Source organism: Bombyx mori, chromosome 4 (assembly GCF_030269925.1).
Source record: "Bombyx mori chromosome 4, ASM3026992v2".
Lineage (NCBI taxonomy): Eukaryota > Metazoa > Arthropoda > Insecta > Lepidoptera > Bombycidae > Bombyx > Bombyx mori.
In genome coordinates, this window is record NC_085110.1 from 2,347,586 (window position 1) to 2,367,959 (window position 20,374).

Genomic DNA, 20,374 nt, shown 5'->3' on the forward strand with positions numbered 1-20,374 from the left:
CATTTTTCCAAATTTATTTCAAAATAAGAAACGTTTCCAATATTTGTTCATAAATTATTTTCTGTTTAGGCCGTCACTGAATTTACTTTAAAGAAGTCACCGACGAACTATTTAATAGCTTTTTAATGTATTTATTATTAAACTAAAACATAAATATTTGGAAAACGGTCTTGGAAAACTGAATGGTATAGTAACATGACACTTTTGCATTAAAAATAAACAATGTTACAAGGATTTTAAAAACTACCATAAGAAGGTTTATATTGTCAAAAAATCTTTATTTATTTTTTAATACATACTCCACTATGTACAATTTACTTTCACGAATGTCACGATTAAATCATAAAAATATCAATTGTGACGTATTTAATTCCGTTAAAAAGGCAGAAAGAAAAGAAACCTAATATAATTTAGAACACCAACTCACTAGTTGATTACTTTTAGTAACTTTAAATGTAAGTAGTAATTACTATCTATGAAATAAAAAAATATTGTCATTTAAAAAATAATTGATTCATTTTGAAAATCAGCTATGGAAAAATAATCGTAGTAATTAAAATTTTGGCTCAGCAACATTAAAATCATCTCGAGTGACGTATGAACGGCAGAAGAAACGAAAACGAAAAAGCCTTTCTGTGCCGTTGTTATCTTCTAAAATTCCCGAAGAATGGATACAAATGGCCAGGCTAACGGGCTTAAATCAAAAAAGAAAGAGAACGGAGACGGCAAAGATAATTTATGGTAATGGTTCACAGTTAGTTTTACTGGTAACATGCATTCACCATATAGGGATCCAATGTGTCACACCTACGTGATGTCAAGCTTTACCTGAGAAATATGTGACCCAGCCATGAAGTATTTATGTTTTCGTGCTAAATAATAGTATTATATATTCATACAGAGTTATTCCGCGTTCTAAAAGGTGGTCGAATGTCTCGCAATAATATGGAGCTACTTGCAGCCGACTGATGACAAGACACTCTTTGATGTGTTTGTATTGCAGGTCTGCTATATTAGAAGAAGTCCAGAATCAAGGGAACACAAAACTACCGTCAAATAAAAATGTCTTAGTACTGGGTGACAACGAAACTGGAAAAACTACCCTAGTGGCAAAGTTGCAAGGTGTTGAAGACCCAAAGAAGGGGTCTGCACTCGAATATGCGTATATAGATGTTAGAGATGAATATCGCGATGGTGAGTTTTGTACCTAGCTTTGATTATGGAAATCATGATTTGCTGTGATTGTAAACTAATAATACCTAATTATGATCTTTGAAAATGGAATAAATCGGAAAACATATTTGAAAACTGCAGTCATCATTCTACTTTGTCAAAGTCAGGATACTCTATAGATTCTATGTTGAACCCATACAAGATTTATCTTCATAAACACACAAAAAAGAAGTTGGTGTCTCCCCTAGTTAAAAGTTCTTGGATTGAAACAGGGAATTTAGGCTGTGTGATATGGGCTTAGATTAGTACCAGCCTATCCCTTTCTGTGTGTGCGATTAATGAGACTAAATGGTGTGTATGGTCTTTGAGAATTACACTGGTGTTAAGTGATCATCCACCACCTATTTACTAGCTATTGATTAATATTCTTAAACAAGAAAAAATCGTAATAATATTGGAACTAGTAAGTTTTTTCTTCAAATTGACAGTAACGGAACAAAAAAAATGCAATCCATAAAATTAATCAAAATTTTAGGTGTCAGTGGTTATGAATTAACTTCAGTCATTAGGTAAACACTAATCATTAAAAAATGGTAATGCTAAGGGTGCAACTGGTAGAAATAATTGTTTCCATTTGCATGCTCTGGATACTCTCTTCCTACTTAAGACCATGCTCATTGATAATTTCCTAACTACTCAACAAAGTAGCGCTTGAAAAAAAAGTAACAAACAGCGAGACGCGGAATTAATAGACAAATAAAAAACTATAAAACTTACTGTAGCAACTGATGATTTTGACTTAACTAAAGAGTTTGTAATAAATTGGAAACTAATGAATGCTGAGTTTAATAATGTATATTTAAAAACTGTGAACCAGAACTCCTACTTTGCTAATATAATCCTTGTTAAAACCTCATTTAACGGAAAACAGTTTGAAATAATTCACACTGCATTCCCTATGCTCATTTGTAATTAATTCAATGGACAGATTTTTTAAATTTATTTTATTAAATGTAACAAATAGCAATTTCAGCATTTGAATTTAATAAATAAATAATCCTTATTGCAAACTCATGATAACAAAAATTTAGAAGATTGTTGTATGTACTAAATTGTACTAGCAGTCTTGAACCTGTAATTTCACTCATGATATTGATGATCCAAGACAGTAGTTAATAAAGATGATGTTGTATTTTGTCCCACAGATCACACTCGGCTCAGTGTTTGGGTGCTGGATGGTGATCCAGGTCACACTAATCTACTCAAGTTTGCGCTCAGTGAGGAAACATTCCCACACACCCTAGTTATACTCACTGTGGCCATGACCACACCATGGGGTATACTAGACCAGCTCCAAAGCTGGGCTTCTGTACTTGGAGACCATATAGACAAATTAAATTTAACACCTGGTAAGTGAATTAGTAGATTTTGTCTTAAAGAATCTTAATCCCCAAACTGTTATTTGATATCAGAGAGATTGTTGTCTGCTATCTCACCCCTTTTTCTTGTATAGAGCGGCAAATGAGCCAAGACTTACCCAGGCTTGACTTTTTTTAGTCTATAGGGCCAGAATTGATTTTTTGCACTGGTTCTATAGCAGACATACCATTCGGTTAGCTCTTTTGGAGCAAAAAGCCCAGAAGTAAGATAATTACCAACAAAACATAATTAATACAAACACTGAATGCTGCTGAACTAACTTAGAGATGAAAGGAGAACAGAAGTTTAGTATTTACAAATAGTTGAATAAATAAATCATAAACATACTTATTATGATAAGTAAACTACAGTGTGAGATTTTAATTATTTAATTATCTGTATCTGAACCACAGACTTTAAATCTCACATTTACTTTATCACTGCTGATGGGTATCACAGAACAACTACTGTTGCCCATGTCATTGTAGTATCTGTCGCGTTGGAATGACTGATATTTCATTCAAAATCTAGAAAGCACAGCTATTTTACAGAAAATGTTGCCAGAAGGATAATCAACGTTGAGGTTTTTTTAATCTCCGACCATACTAGAGTAGTTCAGTACGCCCAGTAAAAGATTTTATATGACTCTTGACTGCTTGACTATCCTAAGATTTTTTTAAGAATCAGCAGCCCAGGCCGCTTTACTAGTATTAGTGATTCGTCGTGTTTATTATAGTACTTTTGTCTGATTTATGAACTAAATTCTTTTCACTAATTTTCATCACATACCAAACGCATGAACCTCTGAATCAATTTTTTTTTCTTTCTATATTTATCTGCAATCGGCTCGATAGCCATAATCAGAAGTGTCCCAAGGGGTTCGAGTTTTGGATGACATTACATTAAATGTCATCAATTACAGCAGTTTCTTCGATCTAATTCTAAAATTTGCCATCTTCTTAAACATTTCACATCCCCAGTTGTATCTAGCAGGCACCTTGCCAATTCATTTGAGTGCTCATTTAGTCTTTCTTTGTATCTCTTGCTGTTCTTGTTGACTTCCTCTCTAGCAGTCGGTATTTCTAAATATCCATGAATCTCACTATTTCTGAGAAACCAATGCGTGTTGGAGATAGTATGTGATTCAATATACGGGTCCAAATAAATAAAGAGGTTTGGCATCAGATAGACTAGTCATAAAACTGTAAGACAAATGGAATTATAATTGGGACACCTGCTGTGCTAACTATAATTGACACTTAATGCTGCTGAAATACAAATTATTTTGACTATCTCAAATCTGGTTCTTAAAATGGCAATAAGACTACTAGAAGAAAACTATATAGCTTGCAGCTTGATCAGTGATTCTCCATGTGGCTGAATGAGTATGAGGAAGGATGAGATTGTGAAGCACAGTTCACTCGCTGACACATCTGCTGATGAAAGATGATAAAGCCGTAGGAGCCATCCTCCAATGTGATTAATTTAAATTACTTTAATGTTTAATCTTGTGCTTTTTGTTTTTAAACATCCCTAAGTGGACCACGGAAACTTTAAAGTATTTGAAACGTTCGAAATATATACAAAGAGAATAATTAGGTAAAGACTATCCTATAACATTGGTTGGTCCGCATGGGTAGGTACCACCAGCACGCCTATTTCTGACGTGAAGCAGTAATTCGTTTCGGTTCGAAGGGCGGGGTAGCCATTGTACTGTAAAAACTAAGACCTTAGAACCCATATCTCAGTGAGTGAGGGTGAGAGAGGTGACCAATTAACATCAAGTGGGTCGTGAGGTCGTCCACCCATCTAATAAATAAATAAATTAAAAAATTATATCGCGAAAATAGGAGTAAATACTTATGGCTTCAAATAGTCACTAGGGAAACTGTCAGAGGCATCTTTTCAACAAGCTGATGAAATCAGTTTCGGTACATACGCTAAACAAGTCTACCAAGAAATATATCATATCGAGGGTGAAAGGCTGTTTGGTTTAAGCGACATTTAGCTTAATACGCGACATTTATCTTTATAATTAAGGTGCGTTTTATTTGGTATCAGCATCAACAGTTCGATGTTTTTAATTGAACTTCGATTAAGTTTAGTCTATTAAAATAGATGAAGTATGTAGTTTTTTTTGTTATGATTTTTTTCCAAATTTTAAACTTTAAATAATTCTCATATAAAGTTGCAAAAATGTCGCTTAAACCTAATACCCTTTCACCCGTCGATATGTTTTTAACGTTACGTGTAATATAATTAAAAAAAAATTGTAGATTTAAAGATGTTCTCTCATCTACATCACAAAAGCGATACATTTCACGACCATAACGTATAGAATAATAAATACAATTGTACACACGCACGCGATATATCGAATTCAAAGCAAAATAATACAAGCTGTTTACCGCCTGAGACGCTTTCATTATAGCCAGTAAGGAAATCATTGAATAACACATGCCTTTTTTAACTAATTAATTGTGTTAAATTAACGATTTATTTTTTATTAGTCATTTATTGTAGACAAAATTATAACAATGGTTAAAAAAATATGTAATTTCTTTAAGAATTATCTTCTACCAGAGTTAAGAAATGAGAATAGTTATTAATTAACATTAAAGAGTGTTTTTAAACTTGTTATTTATTTGAGTGGTTTTCGTAGCTCAAAGATGTCGGCAATGCCATGGGCACAGCCATTGCTTACTTCTATCTCGTTTAGTGTTTGAGAGGCTGGGCGGAATTTTTCCCCAACACGGTCGATCCTGTCCCCTGAGGAACTTTAGTGCTATTCTCCCGTCAACTCTTCATCTCTAAACATCGATCGCTTGAGTTTTTGTATTGACAGATAAGAACTAAAATCTTGTAGACATTTTCATCCCGTCTATGACACATTAGCACTTGAAGTTTCACGATCTTAAAGTTTATGTATAAAAGAAAATTAAAGCCACCTTTACGGTTTAATCTTGCGTTTTTTATTGCTTAACACCTGTGAGTGATCCTCTTATCGTGAAGATGAAAATAATTAAAATTCCATGCTCACTTAATTAATCAGGTACTTTCTTTTCAAAATGTGGTGCGCTTGCAACTTGTTGCACGTGAAAGAAGTGAACTTAGCGGTGTGTAGTATTGTGGTTTTCTTCATTTTTAATCCTTAAATCAAATTTCTCTTTTGAATAGGAAATGCTGTGTATAAGAGAAACGACCTAGCTCGCTTTGTCCTTCCCCTCTCTCCACAGTCGAGTGGTTCGCGAGACGCTCTGACTATTTTGTCTCTCTCTCTCTCTCTCTCTCTCTCTTTCTAAATTGTATCTTTTCTCTCTAGCCGTAACAAATCTGTCGGGAGTTAAATTTTACTCTCAACGCGCCTAAAGAAGTTTCACTTCAAAAATCCCTTAGCAAAATATGTGATAATAAGCTCAGCACTAAAAGGGTAAATGTAGAGTGCGATCAATATTTCATCCGCCAGACCTAGTTTTATCTTGTATCCTCATTAATTGCATTTCCATGATAGTTTGCACAGATGTTTCCCAAAATTATACGTCGTTCTATTCATTATTATTCATGTACTTAGATTAAAACATAAAATATGATTACTTTTTTTAATGATGCTACGGTATTTGAAGTTTAATAGTGTTAGTTTTAACGTCTGAGAGTGTAGTGGTCAAATAACAAAAATTACACGATAAATGACGTCATCGCTATTAAACTGCGGGAGTGCGAGAGAGATAGCCAGATGTTCTTATACATTTATTCTGATACCAATATTAATTTTTATGATTCTTCGAAGAATTTATTTTTAATGAATCTTATAAGTAGTTGCATTTAATAATTTACCAAACCGAACGATTTAAACGTCCCTGCCGTAATATAAAATTTTCACCGTATGATGATATCCTTGGTCTGGAGTGTAAACTTGAACTCAGATTCTGCGGTCATTGCAATCGGTAATAATAAATGTTATTGTCGTCTATCACGTTTGATGTTTTTCTTCATGTCCTTACGGATCTATCAGATCCTTTGCATCAGACGACTTCAGTTCTACGACTAGGAGCAGGCTTAGAGACCCCGGTAACCGTACTCGTCGAACTCGACAAAGAGTTCGACGTGCAACCTAACCCATGCATCAGCCCGCTGAGTTTCGCGCCGGATGTTCTCAGCGGGTCGCGATTCCGATCCCGTAGTAGATTCATTCGCCAAGCAGCTACTCTTGAGTTGTTAGGTCTCCTTTGGAGGTGCTCGGGTAGCTGTTAGCAAATCCCACCATTCCTGGCTGAGCCCTTGCTCGCCCACCTGCCCTGGTAAAACTAGAAAGGGCCACCAGTAATCTCTCAGACAAAAAAAGAAAGTTTCTTTAATTGCATGTTAATACTGTTGATTTTCGTAACACGCCAGATAACGAAGTTTAGTGTACGACTTTAAATAGACCTCGCAAACTAGTTTACTGTCAATACCATCTATATATTAATACGTGAAGCAAAAACTTTGTATCCCTTTTTACGACAATTGCGCGGACGGAGGAGTATGAAATTTTCCACACTTATAGAGAATATAGAGAAGAAGTGCACAATGCTAATATTTTTTAAAATAATGCATAAAAGATCCATTAAATCAATAAAGAAAACATTACACACACTACATACCATGTATTTGACGCACACACGCATGCGTACTATTTATTGTCAAGCTTTTGTTCTTGACGTCTGTGGTCAAATTGAGAATAGATTAAATATTGTTAGTCTTTCTATTTTTTATAGCATAGTCTTGGCGAAATATGTGATTATAGAAGTATAAAATACAGCCATAATAGTGTACAATTCCAATTAATTATAGTCGAATCTCGACTACTGCGGGACCTCTAGTTTACTTAATTACAATTATCAATTACATGTCTCAGGACGCAAATCTATCTGTGTAATCTATCTATTATAAATTGTATCATAAACAAGATCTGTAAAAAAAATCAATGTATGTACCTATTCAATTGCATGGTAATAAGTTTTGTAGCTGTTGGAATACACACTTAAAAGTAGGTACGTATCATGTTTTAATAATTAAATATCATTTCATAAACGAAGAAGGATAACAAGGAATAATAAGAAAGGATAGAGTTTTGTACTTAGGAGTCATAGAATCTAGACAACAATGAATTTTTGAATAAAAAAATCACAATCGATATTTTTAATGTAGCTTATATTATGGTAGAACTAAATCAGAATTCTGCATTAGAATCTCATTTCTACCTAATTTAAAAAATACAAGTTTACATACTGATTGAAGATGGAAAATCCAAAACAAAATATCAATAAAAACTTCGCAGGAGGTTGTATGCGAGTTCCTAGAAGAGTTTTATTATAAGTCAGTGACTCACAGTGATGTTACGTCAGAGTTTTTGTCGCGTAATATTTAGCGGCATAACGGGTTTGTCTTTATACTCGCATAGTCTTGTGATTGTGTCACGTCAAGTTCGTGTCGTGGCCGTGACCTGGTATCCCAGCTGAGAAGCCTGAAGCATTCCCGCGGGTTGCAGCCCTAATGTGACGCTGTATTTAATTGTTTTTTTTTTAATTGAAATCCCGAAACACTGTATATTGTATACGGTTGATCTTCCCATTGGCTGTTTACACATTTACTGTCTAATTAAAAATAAAAGCTCTAAGTCAGCATATCCTAACTTTTCGAATAGAGTTTCGATACGCAATTATATGTAAACGTTGACATGGAAAATATCACTGTGAATATTTATTTTTTATTGTATAGAATTTATATTTGTTTATATTGTATGATTTGGATGAACAACCTCACGGTCCCTAGCCCACTGAGTTTCTCGCCGGATCTTCTCAGTGGGTCGCGATTCCGATCCGGTGGTAAATTCTGCGAAGCACTGCTCTTACTGGGGCTAGTGTTAGCAAATTCTCTCAGGTTGAGCCCGTGAGCGTCACCTACCCGTCCGGGGGTAGTAAGAATAGCCTCTTAGGCTACCAGCGAATAGGTAGGAAAAAAATTACGGCTCAGCTGGTGTTCATTTGCCATCGGAGCATATAGACATCATTCCGCGAATACCGACAGCCGGCTTGAGACATTTAAAATATAATAATAATAATAATAGTATAGTGATAACTACTAAATGAAATAAAGTTGAAATTACGATTGAATTGTATTATGATTACGTAAGTCTCGCATGAAATATAAAATTCAATATGTAAATACTACTAAAAGCTTAATTTAAAAAAAAGTTAATTATAATATAAATGTAGATGTGTTTAGAAATACTATACTTAATTGACTCTTGTAAAGTGAATAAAAATGAATATATTTACCTCTCGATAGACAGGATATATATTTCAGATTGTCGATTAAGCGTCCAGATGCCTGGTCTCAAACTCGCGACCTTTCGCGTGGTAGATGCGTCTGATATCGCTAGCCCTCGACCCGATAGTTCAGTATCTGGTTTGAGCGGATCCATTTGTATGCATTCGCTGTAATGAAGTACCGTATAATGTTTTCCCACGGGAACTACGTTGTAGATTGTCGTGAGAATTGTTCTAAATTCACTTCCGATCTTCAGACAGTTTTTATTTATTTATATATATTTTACAATACACATTATAAGCTAAAAAAATACACAATAAAGACCGACAAGATTGTAACATAAGCCACGTACGCACGACTAATCTATAAAGTATATTAATGCCTGAAGCAAAAATTTTGTAACCCTTTTTACGAAAATTGCGCGGACGGAGGAGTATGAAATTTCCCACACTTGTAGAAAATATAGAGGAGTGCAAAATGTTAATGTTTTTTTAAATTATACACAAAAAATATATTAAATCAATTTAAAAAAACATTACACACTACCATGTGTTTGACACACAAACACGCATGTACACTATTTGTTTATTGTCAAGTTTTTCTTATTTCTTATAGTCTATGGTCAAATTATTATTGAAAAGAGATTAATATTGTTTGTCTTTATTAATATTTTTCTAAAGTGTAATCTTGGCGAAATCTGTGAGTATAGTAGTCTTTGACAATAGAATCATAATAGTGTACAAACTTATAATTTCAATTAATTATAGTCGAATTTCGACTACCGGACCACCGAGGGACCACATGCTAAGTACACAATGTCCATAACACATTATTTTATTTGGAATCAAAAACGGCAATTATCGCATCAATGTATCGAAGTGAACTGAACTTATTGGCGTAGTTATTACTAGTGGAATGAGAATTGCTGTGAACGAATCCACGAAAAATTCATTTAAACATGCGTTTTGGTTTGGAGGCGCGACAACCGTTAAACGGTACAATTCGACTTCATTATCTTGCCTCAAGGTGGTTCACACCATTCACGACCTGCCCTGGTGAAACTGGAAAGGCCTCCGGGCCACCAGTAATCTTTGAATCATAAAGAAAAACCATTTACGTCTATAACCTTTTAACCTCTGGTCAAATCGTTCACCCACATACCAAATAAAAAAAAAAGATAAAACTTTTGACTAAATAATCTCTAGACATATATACCTAATAATAAATACAGTCGACTCTCGTTAATTCGAAACTTGAGGGACTCTTAAAATATTACGAATTATCGAATGTTTGAAATATCAAATGGCTCGAAATTTTTGAGAGAAAATAAATAAAACTTCGAATTACTTAGTATTGATCAAAAATTATTAACTGCTATTCTGTAACAATGAAAAAAGTTTAGAGTGTACATACATACATGTACCTACATTCATATACATACATAAACCTATTCATAATGTAAATTAATTAATGTTTCGAAAGAACTCTGTTATACTGGTTTGCTTTGCTGGACTGCTCAATAACTTTTTTAAGAGAAAAAGTGCCTGAAATGCTTTTTCATTACTTTCGTTACAATCATTCGACCTCTTTCTCTCTGCAACTTTGAATTGTCGAGTGTTGGACGCCGATGAGTTCGAATTAACGCGTCGTTTTATTATATAGCAATGATTTTTTCGTTCGAATTACCAAGTGCATAAAAATGTATTGATTTAGTTCGAAATATAAAGAGATTTTGTAGGGAACTCGTGATAAATTTGAATTATAGAGAGGTTCTAATTATCGCAGGTTGGAATTAACGAGAGTCGACTGTACATAAATACGTACGTACGTACACGTATAAACATATTGTAAGGGATGGTACCTTCTCTTCTCTTATTACTACTTCATCTGGTCGCAGTTGTTAAATTAGCTTTAGTGAATGCGTTAGGATAATATATGTCGTTTTTAGTAATCAGAGCATAGGATAGCCAACGGCCTGACTGTGCTACCTGGTATCGCTATAAGCTTAGAATGAAGTAATAGGAGGCGGTTAGCGACTTGGCTGTAAGCCTGGCATTTCTAATATCAATAATAACTGTTATCACGTCATTTTCTAGTGGTAGGACGTATTGTGAGTCCGCACGGGTAGGTACCACCGTCCTGCCTATTTCTGTGGTGAAGCAGTAATGAGTTTCGGTTTGAAGGGTGGGGCAGCCGTTGTACTAATAAAACAGATACCTTAGAACTCTTGTCTTAAGGTGGATGGTAGCATTTGCGTTGTTTATGGGCTCCGGTAACCACTTAACACTAGGTGGGCCGTGAGCTCGTCCACCCATCGAAACAAAAAAAGTTCGGTCAAGTAGGCTACCCACTCGTCCTGTCAACAAAAAAAAAAAAATTGATGTAAAGTTTCATGCAAGTGCCAATTAGACCTTACTATTGTGGATCGAAAGTGGTTTGTGATACAAAAAATATATTTTTCGTGTATTCCACGAAAATTGTAAACTTATTCGGTATTTAAATTTATCGAATCATCATAATACAACTATTGACTACATTGACTACAACCGCATAATTTGTTCTAATGTAAAAAGTACGCTAAAATGGTAAAGGCATCGCATCCGGATTAGCACGCGTTCGTAATTTAATTAAATGTTTGATACAGCTTAAACCAGTGTTTCCCAAGCTTTTTTATGCCATGCCCCTCTGTAACATTTCTAAAATTTGTATGCCCCCTATACGTAACATTACAAAATTTGTTTGTCACTCAAGAAACCTAAATGGTAGGTTTTAGGAAGAAATCACTATCAAATTGTTATGAAAACATAGAAAGTAATATTTCTAAAGATATAATAAAAAACTTAAATTCAAATTCAAAATAATTTTAATACAGATTTTCTATATAAATTTATTGCGATTGCCCCCTTTACTTATCAAATTGCCCCCTTGTGGGGCGTGGGGCCACGTTAGGAAACACGTTTAAACCAATATAATTTGTGTGATATGAGATTTGGTAAACATTCGTATTGGTAGTTTTTATTCTCAATCCTCCATTATAATCGATGATTTACAAGGTCGATAGATTTATTTTTAAATGACATATCATTGTGTATTTGTTGGCACATTCAACACGTACGTGTAATTAATATCTACGTAATTAATAATAGCTCATTGCTTGAAGATATTTAATAACTGTAACTCTGGAATTCGTGACTCGAATACGTATCGCTCTACAGCTTTAAACCAAGATCATAATCTTAATATTTTACTTACAGAAAATTCCTTTTAAAAAGTCGTTGTTTCTTTAGTTGTTCGAGCGTAATGCTATTTTTCAACTTGCAATTTTAATTGCGTTGCAATTCATATTTAGATGTTTTTGACAAGGCTCTTATATCTCGCTAAGATGAATCGCCAATGTAACCAAATATAAACATACTAACGGAGCCGACAGCAGCGCCATCTACCGGGCTGATTTGTGTATCTAAACCATCCAGGGTGCCACCCAAACGCATACAAAAAAATCATTCAAATCGGTCCAACCGTTTAGGAGGAGTTCAGTGACAAACACACGCACCGAAGAAATATATATAATTAGCGACCCGCCCTCGCTTCGCTTCGGAAACTGTAATTTATTATTGATTTCTCCACTAATTAACGGATGTTAATATACATATAAACCTTCCTCTTCAATCACTCTATCTATTAAAGAACGGCATCAAAATCCGTTGCGTAGTTTTAAAGATTTAAGCATACATAGGGACAGACAGATATAGGGACAGAGAAAGCGACTTTGTTTTATACTATGTAGTGAAAATTTAACACGACCAAGCTGTGATACAAGTTGATCTCCCATTTACATAAAAAATGGCTGTAATACGCTCCTAAAAGTGTTAAATCATTCATCACTCACTCAAGTATTATTTACGTGGCTACTTTGGTACTATATACTTTGGTCAAATTTTCATTGAAAGGTCACAGTGCTTTGAGAGTAACTGACCTGCGTGAATGAATCTTTGACCTACACGACATAACACAAGAAGTATTAAAAAATAAACTATAATAAAGTTACGGCGGATCCAGCTTTGGCGCCAGGAGGGGTCACATAGTCAAATTTAAATGTGTTCGTTCCCAGACGTTTGCCATTATACAGAGTTATTATATTAAATTAATTAAATATTGAAGGTATGTAGTTACATAAAATCTGTATACTGTTTAAAATATATAAATAAAATCATTATATTCAATTAGTGGTCCACCTGAGTCCTGGAACCAGCTCAGGGGGTGGTCATGATCCCCATGAACCCCCCCCCCCTCCCCGGATTCGCCATTGATAAAGTACTTAGTTGTAAAAGTATGTCGAGGGATGAAGGCGGTATTTATTTGGTTTAAGCGAGATTTATCTTTGTAATTAAAGGTGCGTTTTGTTTGGTATTAGCATCAACAATTCGATATTTTTAATTGAACTTCTTTTTTTTTATTGCTTAGATAGGAGGACGAGCTCACAGACCACCTGGTGTGCAGTGGTTACCGGAGCTCATAGACGTAAATGCGCCACCCACCTTGCGATTTAAAGTTCTAAGGTTTCAAGTATAGTTAAAATGGCTGCCCCACCTTTCATACTGAAACGCATAACTGCTTCACAGCAGAAATAGGCAGGGTGGTGGTACGCATGGGATTCGAACACCGGTGCATCGTTCAAAACGAATGCACCGGGCGTCTTCTTATCCTTTAGGCCACGACGCCCTCAAATTATGTGTTAATTGCGTTTGTAATGGTGGATGTTGAAGAGTACATTTTTGGTGATCAATATTTCACATTCCCCCTCCTCAGTGCTGAGGGTCTGTCGCCTTTACGTGATATTTACGGAGCATTTTTGTATGTTCCTCTATCATTTCCTGTTCTATGCGCAATGGATAGCGACATCGATGCTGGAGTCCATTGTCGTCTTAATTTGTTCGGACCAGCGCATTAGACTACGCCCCCTTGGCTTCTTTCATTTCACTTCACATTACGTACACATTATTGACTGGCTATAAAAAAAAACTAGTGGTGTCTCGGGACACCAGGTAGGAACGAAGTTCCTTAGGCTAATGTAGAATCGACACAATTTGCAAAAAAAAATATCGTGCTCAATTTTATGTAGGTTTTCTTGATTTTTCTCTTAAATTTTGCTGATTAGTTTTTATTTAAGTACAGGAAAGTATTTAGGAAATTCAGTATTTTAGGAAATAATAAATTACGTAAAATAAAAAAATCGTAATTCAAATTATCAATTAAAATTAAAATAACAAAATATGTCTCTTTATTTTTGTTTGACAACATAAAATTACATAGAAATAGAAATAATTACAAAATATACACTACTCGCTTGTGTATACGACTGTCGCGCCTGCGCACGTCTCATTTAACGGTTTTATTCCACGGACTTTTTCTTACGGTTTTACTATCACATTTTTTTCAGTTCGGTCGCGCAGCAAAATCCCTGTCTCCTCCAAGCCTGCCGTAAGGAACTTCGTTCCAACATATATAAAAACTAACCTAGCTTCGAAAGGGATACTTCTTGAATAGGAGCACAAGACTGCTTGAGCCTGGAGTGCCACATTTTTTCCTTATTACGACAGCGTTCTTATTGACATTGCTGACAATTAATTTTTCTAATAACCTTCGTTTATAATGTAATTTCAAGGTCAATGATTATTCATGACCTTATGTGTTTAATATACAAAACGAAAGTGAATAGGGGGCGTCCTAACAAGAGTTGGATGGACTTTGTGAGTGAGGCATATGCGGGAGAAGGTTGTGAGTGGAGTGATGACGTGTGAATAGTGACGAATGAAGGCATAGGCTTGAATCGATATAAAGGCCAGGCTGCGCTGATCCCACATAGTGGGATAAGGCAAGCAGAAGCAGATACAAAATGGAAGTGAAAGTGTCCAAAAATCACACAGCACAATACATTACACAACGTTCTTCCATTCTGTTGGGATGTGAAATTATTCACAAAAAAAAACAACAGAAAACTCAAATGTCCTCTTCTAACACCAAACCTAATATAGGACAATGAATATTCCAGAACACAGGTTACAAAGTAAAAAGCAACAAGTCCAAAAATGGCAGAGGTATACGGAGCCAGGAGACGAAATGGAAGCGTCAGCTTCTTCGCCTATGAAAAGATCATCTAGAAACTTGTCGGATGATCTTGAAAATGGCGATGATGACGACAGCCCCCTGCCGGAAGCAGTACTTACTACTAATTTAGGTCTAGATATAGTGGTCGTTGTTACCAAGGTGAGTTCATTTCTGTTATATAGAAGATAGATTAAGTGAGGCGATTTCGGTATTTTCTTAAATCCCCTCCTCCAATCCGTTCGTTGTAGCGTATTTTTGATCATCATGAGCTATGGTATGAAAGGCAGGATTGTACTAACACATGTTGCCAGTTCGCAACATTCTCTGTCATCATTTATCTACTTGGCATAAATAATTGTATACCGAAAATTTGTCTAAAAAAGTAAGCAACCATATTGCTAATGTTTGGAAACATTCTTCTAAAGGTCCCTTACTGAAATAGCCTTGAAAATACTCATGTTACTGAAATAGTAATTGAAAAATTTTTATCGGATACTAAACTAATAAATATACAAAAGCTGCAGAAAAAGACAGATACGTCATAATCGAACCTGGTTCCCGTCCTCACCAGACTGACTACATGAGCACTCTGGAGAAGGAGCACGATTACCGCGACGAGCACCTTGACTTCATGCAGCAGTGGATCCGCCGGTTCTGTCTGCAGTACGGAGCCGCCTTGTTCTACACCAGCGCCAAGGAGGACAAGAACTGTGATCTGCTGTATAAGTATCTGACGCACAGGATATACGGTCTACCGTTCAGGACGCCGGCGCTAATTGTAGAGAAAGACGCGGTTTTGATGTGAGTAAAGTCATTTATTCCACTATCGTCTCTGTCAATTTTTAAACGTCTCCTAACTCTTACTAGGTTCCATTTCTAATTGAGGCCATCAGTGCAAAAGTGGCCTAACCCACAATTTTTTACATTCAAGCTTATAATATTATGACGTAGGTATATTGAAATTTATTTAAAATATAATAAAATTTGATGGAAAACCGGCCTATCCATAGTTTCACCCATAGAAAACAGATAGTTTTTTAAATATAATTTTTGCCAGTATTGTTTTTTGCCTACTCAAATTCAAATTCATGAAAATTCAAACCTAAATGCCTCCATACTAACTATAGCAAGCTTACGCCACTTTTTCACTGACGGCCTCAATTGTTGAAGCGCGTAGCGTCATTTCTCATTGATTTGTTTCCCAATTTCTTATAATCCAAACTTCGTCTCTGGAGTAATTGTATTTTATGAAATATTTTACTATACCCGTCTGTCTGGTTGTGGGTCTGCTGTCAAAGCATTTGAAGAAAAAATCAACTGAATGTGATGCTTTGTTTTGTTAGGTCATATTGACCCGTTTTGGATACACACTATACATAGAACAAGAGTTCATCTTAATAGGCGCAAATTATTTCTTTATTTATTCCCAAGATTAGACATCAAACGTCAAAAAAGTTCTCAGTGGAATAAATTGCATAGAGATTAAGCTTTCCTTGGGTCTAAATGACCGCACAAGTTGATGGGGACAGACATATGATAAAGGAAGTGCTGTGAGGGTTAAAGCATTACATATAAAATTTCATCATGTTGCCATTAAAAAAAATATATATATATATTTTCATAACATAAAATTGACATTGGAATTGTAAATTTATTTGTTTACTTTCAGACCAGCCGGCTGGGACAGTATGAAGAAGATTAGCATACTATATGAGAACATGCAGTCATGTAAACCTGACGATTACTATAGGGATATTATTGTTCAGCCCGCTACACGCAAAGTGAGTTACAACATCTACATTAATATATTTAACTTCTTTAATTTGTTTGGAACAATGGCTGATGTTATTGCTAGATTGCTCATACGTGGTAACAAATTTTCCTTCTAAACTACATTATTTTTCCCAAAGGGGATGGCCCATTTTAGGCCCAAAGCGGACAATAGATTATAGAAAAAATACTTAGTGCATTAATTTTGTCATAAATAAATATGCATTTACTTTCTTGCAAATAAGCGCCACTACAGTTTACAATAAGTAGTTTAAAAAAAGTAACTCTATTGAAAAAACAAGGATTTTTATTTTTGCGGGAAAAATATTGCCAGCTTCAAATCCTTTTACGTATGAAGTAAATATTTTGAGTATATAAATAAATCATTTTAAGTATTATCATTAATCAAACGATTTTAATGGATTTTATGCACATAAAATAACATCGAAGACATACCCATTGGACTTTAACTTGTAACTATACTTGAGACCTTAGAACTTATATCTCAAGGTGGGTGGCGCATTTACGTTGTAGATGTATGTGGGCTCGAGTAACCACTTGGCAACACCAGGGTGGCTGTGAGCTCGCCCACCCATCTAAGCAATAAAAAAAAACTTTACTAGTATTGTTATTTAAATATGTACAACTAAAACAAAAACATAAAAAATAATGTGCACTCGTAAAAAAAAGATTAAGATATAAATCAATTATCGGTTATTTAAAAAAATAATCGATATATGAATTTCATGTAATTATTTTTCTTTATACTGACAACACTGAATTTAATCTGACTGACTGATACTTCGCTTGCTGCTTGTGGTGTTGTGCTTGCGTACAAAATGGATGTGTTTTGATTTTTCTTCGATTTATTTTACTTTTATCAATAACGTTTCATACTACGACTAAAAAACATTGTGTGAATTGTGGTTTTACCCTGACCGAGATTTAATAACCGTGTATATGCTCTCCTTTGCTATTTTTAGATGATACTAATTGTGTATGAAGATGAAGAAAATATAGATATTTAAAGAATTAAGTGTGTTTTTATACCCTATTGGATAAAAATACATTAGGAACATCTTAAACATTAAGAAAAGACAAGTTCGTGAAGTATCTCACAATCCGACACTTATTTATATAGAAAATTAACCTCAAAACGAGTTTTTATTTTTATTATATTTTTTATAATAGTGGCGTCAATTTCAATATATTTTTTAGATATCCAATACATTTAAGAATTTGAATCAGTACATTTTTATAGTAATATTTGATGTCCATCTTGGGCCTAGCACACTATGGAGAGTGGGCAATCCCCTTTTCGTGTTCTGTTATTTCCACCTAACTTTATTGGAAGCGTGAGCGTTAACCACCACCGCTATCGTTTCTACCACAAGTCTCAAGATGGGCTGTGGCACTGTTTCTGTGATGCATGTGGTCTCTCATGGCCATCGAGGACTAGGTGAACTGTGCTGTTCTGCCAATCTAACGCAACCCCTTGCTTAAATGTTCGAGAGCTTCGATAGATATTTGTGTAATATTTCATGTTTTTCCTCACTTTCTACTTTTCATCTCAGGACTGCTTGCATGAGTTTTATTGCATAACTGTTCTGTTATTGCACTTGCAAATTAAGTAGTAGTACTATTTTTATGAAATTAAAAATGAGAATGTGGAAGTCAGCTCATGTGGTGGTTAGACCGGTAGACTGGTGGACCTTTTATGAGTGCACACAGGTAGTTTTTATTTATTTATTGGATGTGTGGATGAGCTCACAGCCCACCTGGTGTTAAATAGTTATTGGAGCCCATAGACAATCTATAACGTAAATGTGACACTCACCTTGAGATATAAGTTCTAAGATCTCAGTATAGTTACAACGGCTGCCCCACCCTTCAGACCGAAACGCATTACTGCTTCACGGCAGAAATAGGCAGAATCTACCACCGGATAGGAAACGCGACCCAATGAGAAGATCCGGCGAGAAACTCAGTGGGCTGTGTCTATGGGTTAAGAGGTCACTAAGAGGTCCAAAATTGTTACTGATCTCGTTTTTGGGTGATGTATGTTTGGTTGACACGAGCGTGTTTGTGTCGCTACAGAGCGGGGGCAGTCGCGAGGCGGAGGTTCAGGCGGAGGACGAGCAGACGTTCCTGCAGCGGCAGGTGGCGGCGCTGCACGCGCTGGGCGCCGCCCCCCCGCGCGCAGACTCCCCGCTGCGCGCCTCGCCCCGCCCGCACCAGGTGCGCACCCTACACCCCCTACTATACCTAGTCAGGTCATAAATTCTGTCACATGTTTAATGTAAAATAATTGAAACAAGTTTATTCATTATGTAACCATTCATATACCAAAATGAACTTAACAAAACATAGATATGACACTAAAATTTATTCAAAATGACCTCCGTGATCTTGAATACAGGCCTTCAATCTGCGCGGCCAGTCGTCTATCGCAGCACGAACGAGGTCCATGTCAATATCGGCGGCTGCCTTAATCAAGGATGTCTCGAGTGACTCCAAATTGGGATGCGGCTTTGAGCACGCCTTTTCCTCCAAGTGTTGCCATATCTTGTAATCTAACGGATTCAAATTTGGATTGGAGGACTGCATTCGTTTTTACACCTATCTCAAAAAAATGTACCTCTGTTAAGCCCCAATAAGAAACTCCCAACCATACCATGAGCGAGAATGGAAAATGACCTCGTTGGACACGCGGAATACGGTTGCTCGCTTCTTCACTACTGTGTGCGTACACCTTATCATTTTGTTTGTTGTAGCTCTTCTTCTACGGTAAAAAATTTTTCATCCGAAAAAAGAATTTCCCGATATTTTTTTCCCGCGTACCGCTTCAACAAAGCGCGGCATCTCTTCAGTCTCAGGTCCATTAGACGAGCATTCAAACGATGTCCTGTTTTTCTTCGACATGCCCGAAGCCCTAAGTCTTCATTTAACACCCTTTTCCCCGTGGTTCTGCTTAACCCCATCTGAAGGGCCAACAGTTTCTGCTTACGTTTGGGATTTCTTTGAATTCGCGCCCTCACAGCTTTTATCACTGCTGGAGTCCTAACAGACCGAGGGCGACCACTTCTTGACCTGTCATCTACACTAGAGTCTTCATTGTATCGTTTGATGGTACGATAAACGAATCTTTTGGTCATATTCAAATTTTTCAGTATGTTAATAATTTGAATTGGCGCGTAACCGCAACGATGCAACGCAATAACTGTAACACGGTCTTCTTTAAGCGTCCACTCCATATTTAAAAATGAGTAAAATTCTAAAAGTATACATTTTTATTTTCATGAACAATTCGGAATTCGAATTCAATAAACTTTTTTGTGGCCAGCATTCTAAAAGAAAAGTTTTTACTGTGTGACAATACTTATGACCTGACTAGTTATACTACGTTACCGAATGAACCAGAAGCGTCACACGCAAAAAAATTAAAAGGAGTTCGATGTGTCTTTTTGGACTTCTAAAACTAGAATAAGACTAATGGTCCCCCGGTAGTCGAAATTTGACTATAATTAATTGAAATTATATATTTGAACATTATTATGGTTCTATTGTCAAAGACAAACCTATAATCACAGATTGA

At 35.7% G+C, this 20,374-nt stretch overlaps 1 protein-coding gene and 1 long non-coding RNA gene across 2 annotated transcripts in view; one reads left to right on the forward strand and one right to left on the reverse strand.

The window, feature by feature from the left end:
* Positions 1-567: 567 nt before the first annotated feature.
* LOC101737161 (cytoplasmic dynein 1 light intermediate chain 2) overlaps positions 568-20,374 on the forward strand; it is a 29,273-nt gene continuing 9,466 nt past the window's right edge. Inside the window, exons 1-7 of the mRNA XM_038021823.2 lie at positions 568-741; positions 1,004-1,194; positions 2,379-2,582; positions 14,954-15,168; positions 15,581-15,810; positions 16,679-16,790; positions 18,877-19,017. Of these exons, the coding sequence (XP_037877751.1) occupies positions 668-741; positions 1,004-1,194; positions 2,379-2,582; positions 14,954-15,168; positions 15,581-15,810; positions 16,679-16,790; positions 18,877-19,017 (1,167 nt within the window). The 5' untranslated portion in view covers positions 568-667. The remainder of the gene's footprint in view (positions 742-1,003; positions 1,195-2,378; positions 2,583-14,953; positions 15,169-15,580; positions 15,811-16,678; positions 16,791-18,876; positions 19,018-20,374) is intronic.
* Positions 2,966-9,451, reverse strand: LOC134198729 (uncharacterized). Its single transcript, XR_009972888.1, has 2 exons — positions 8,910-9,451; positions 2,966-3,794 (listed from the first exon to the last, which is right to left on the reverse strand). It is a non-coding gene; the product is annotated as an uncharacterized LOC134198729 (long non-coding RNA).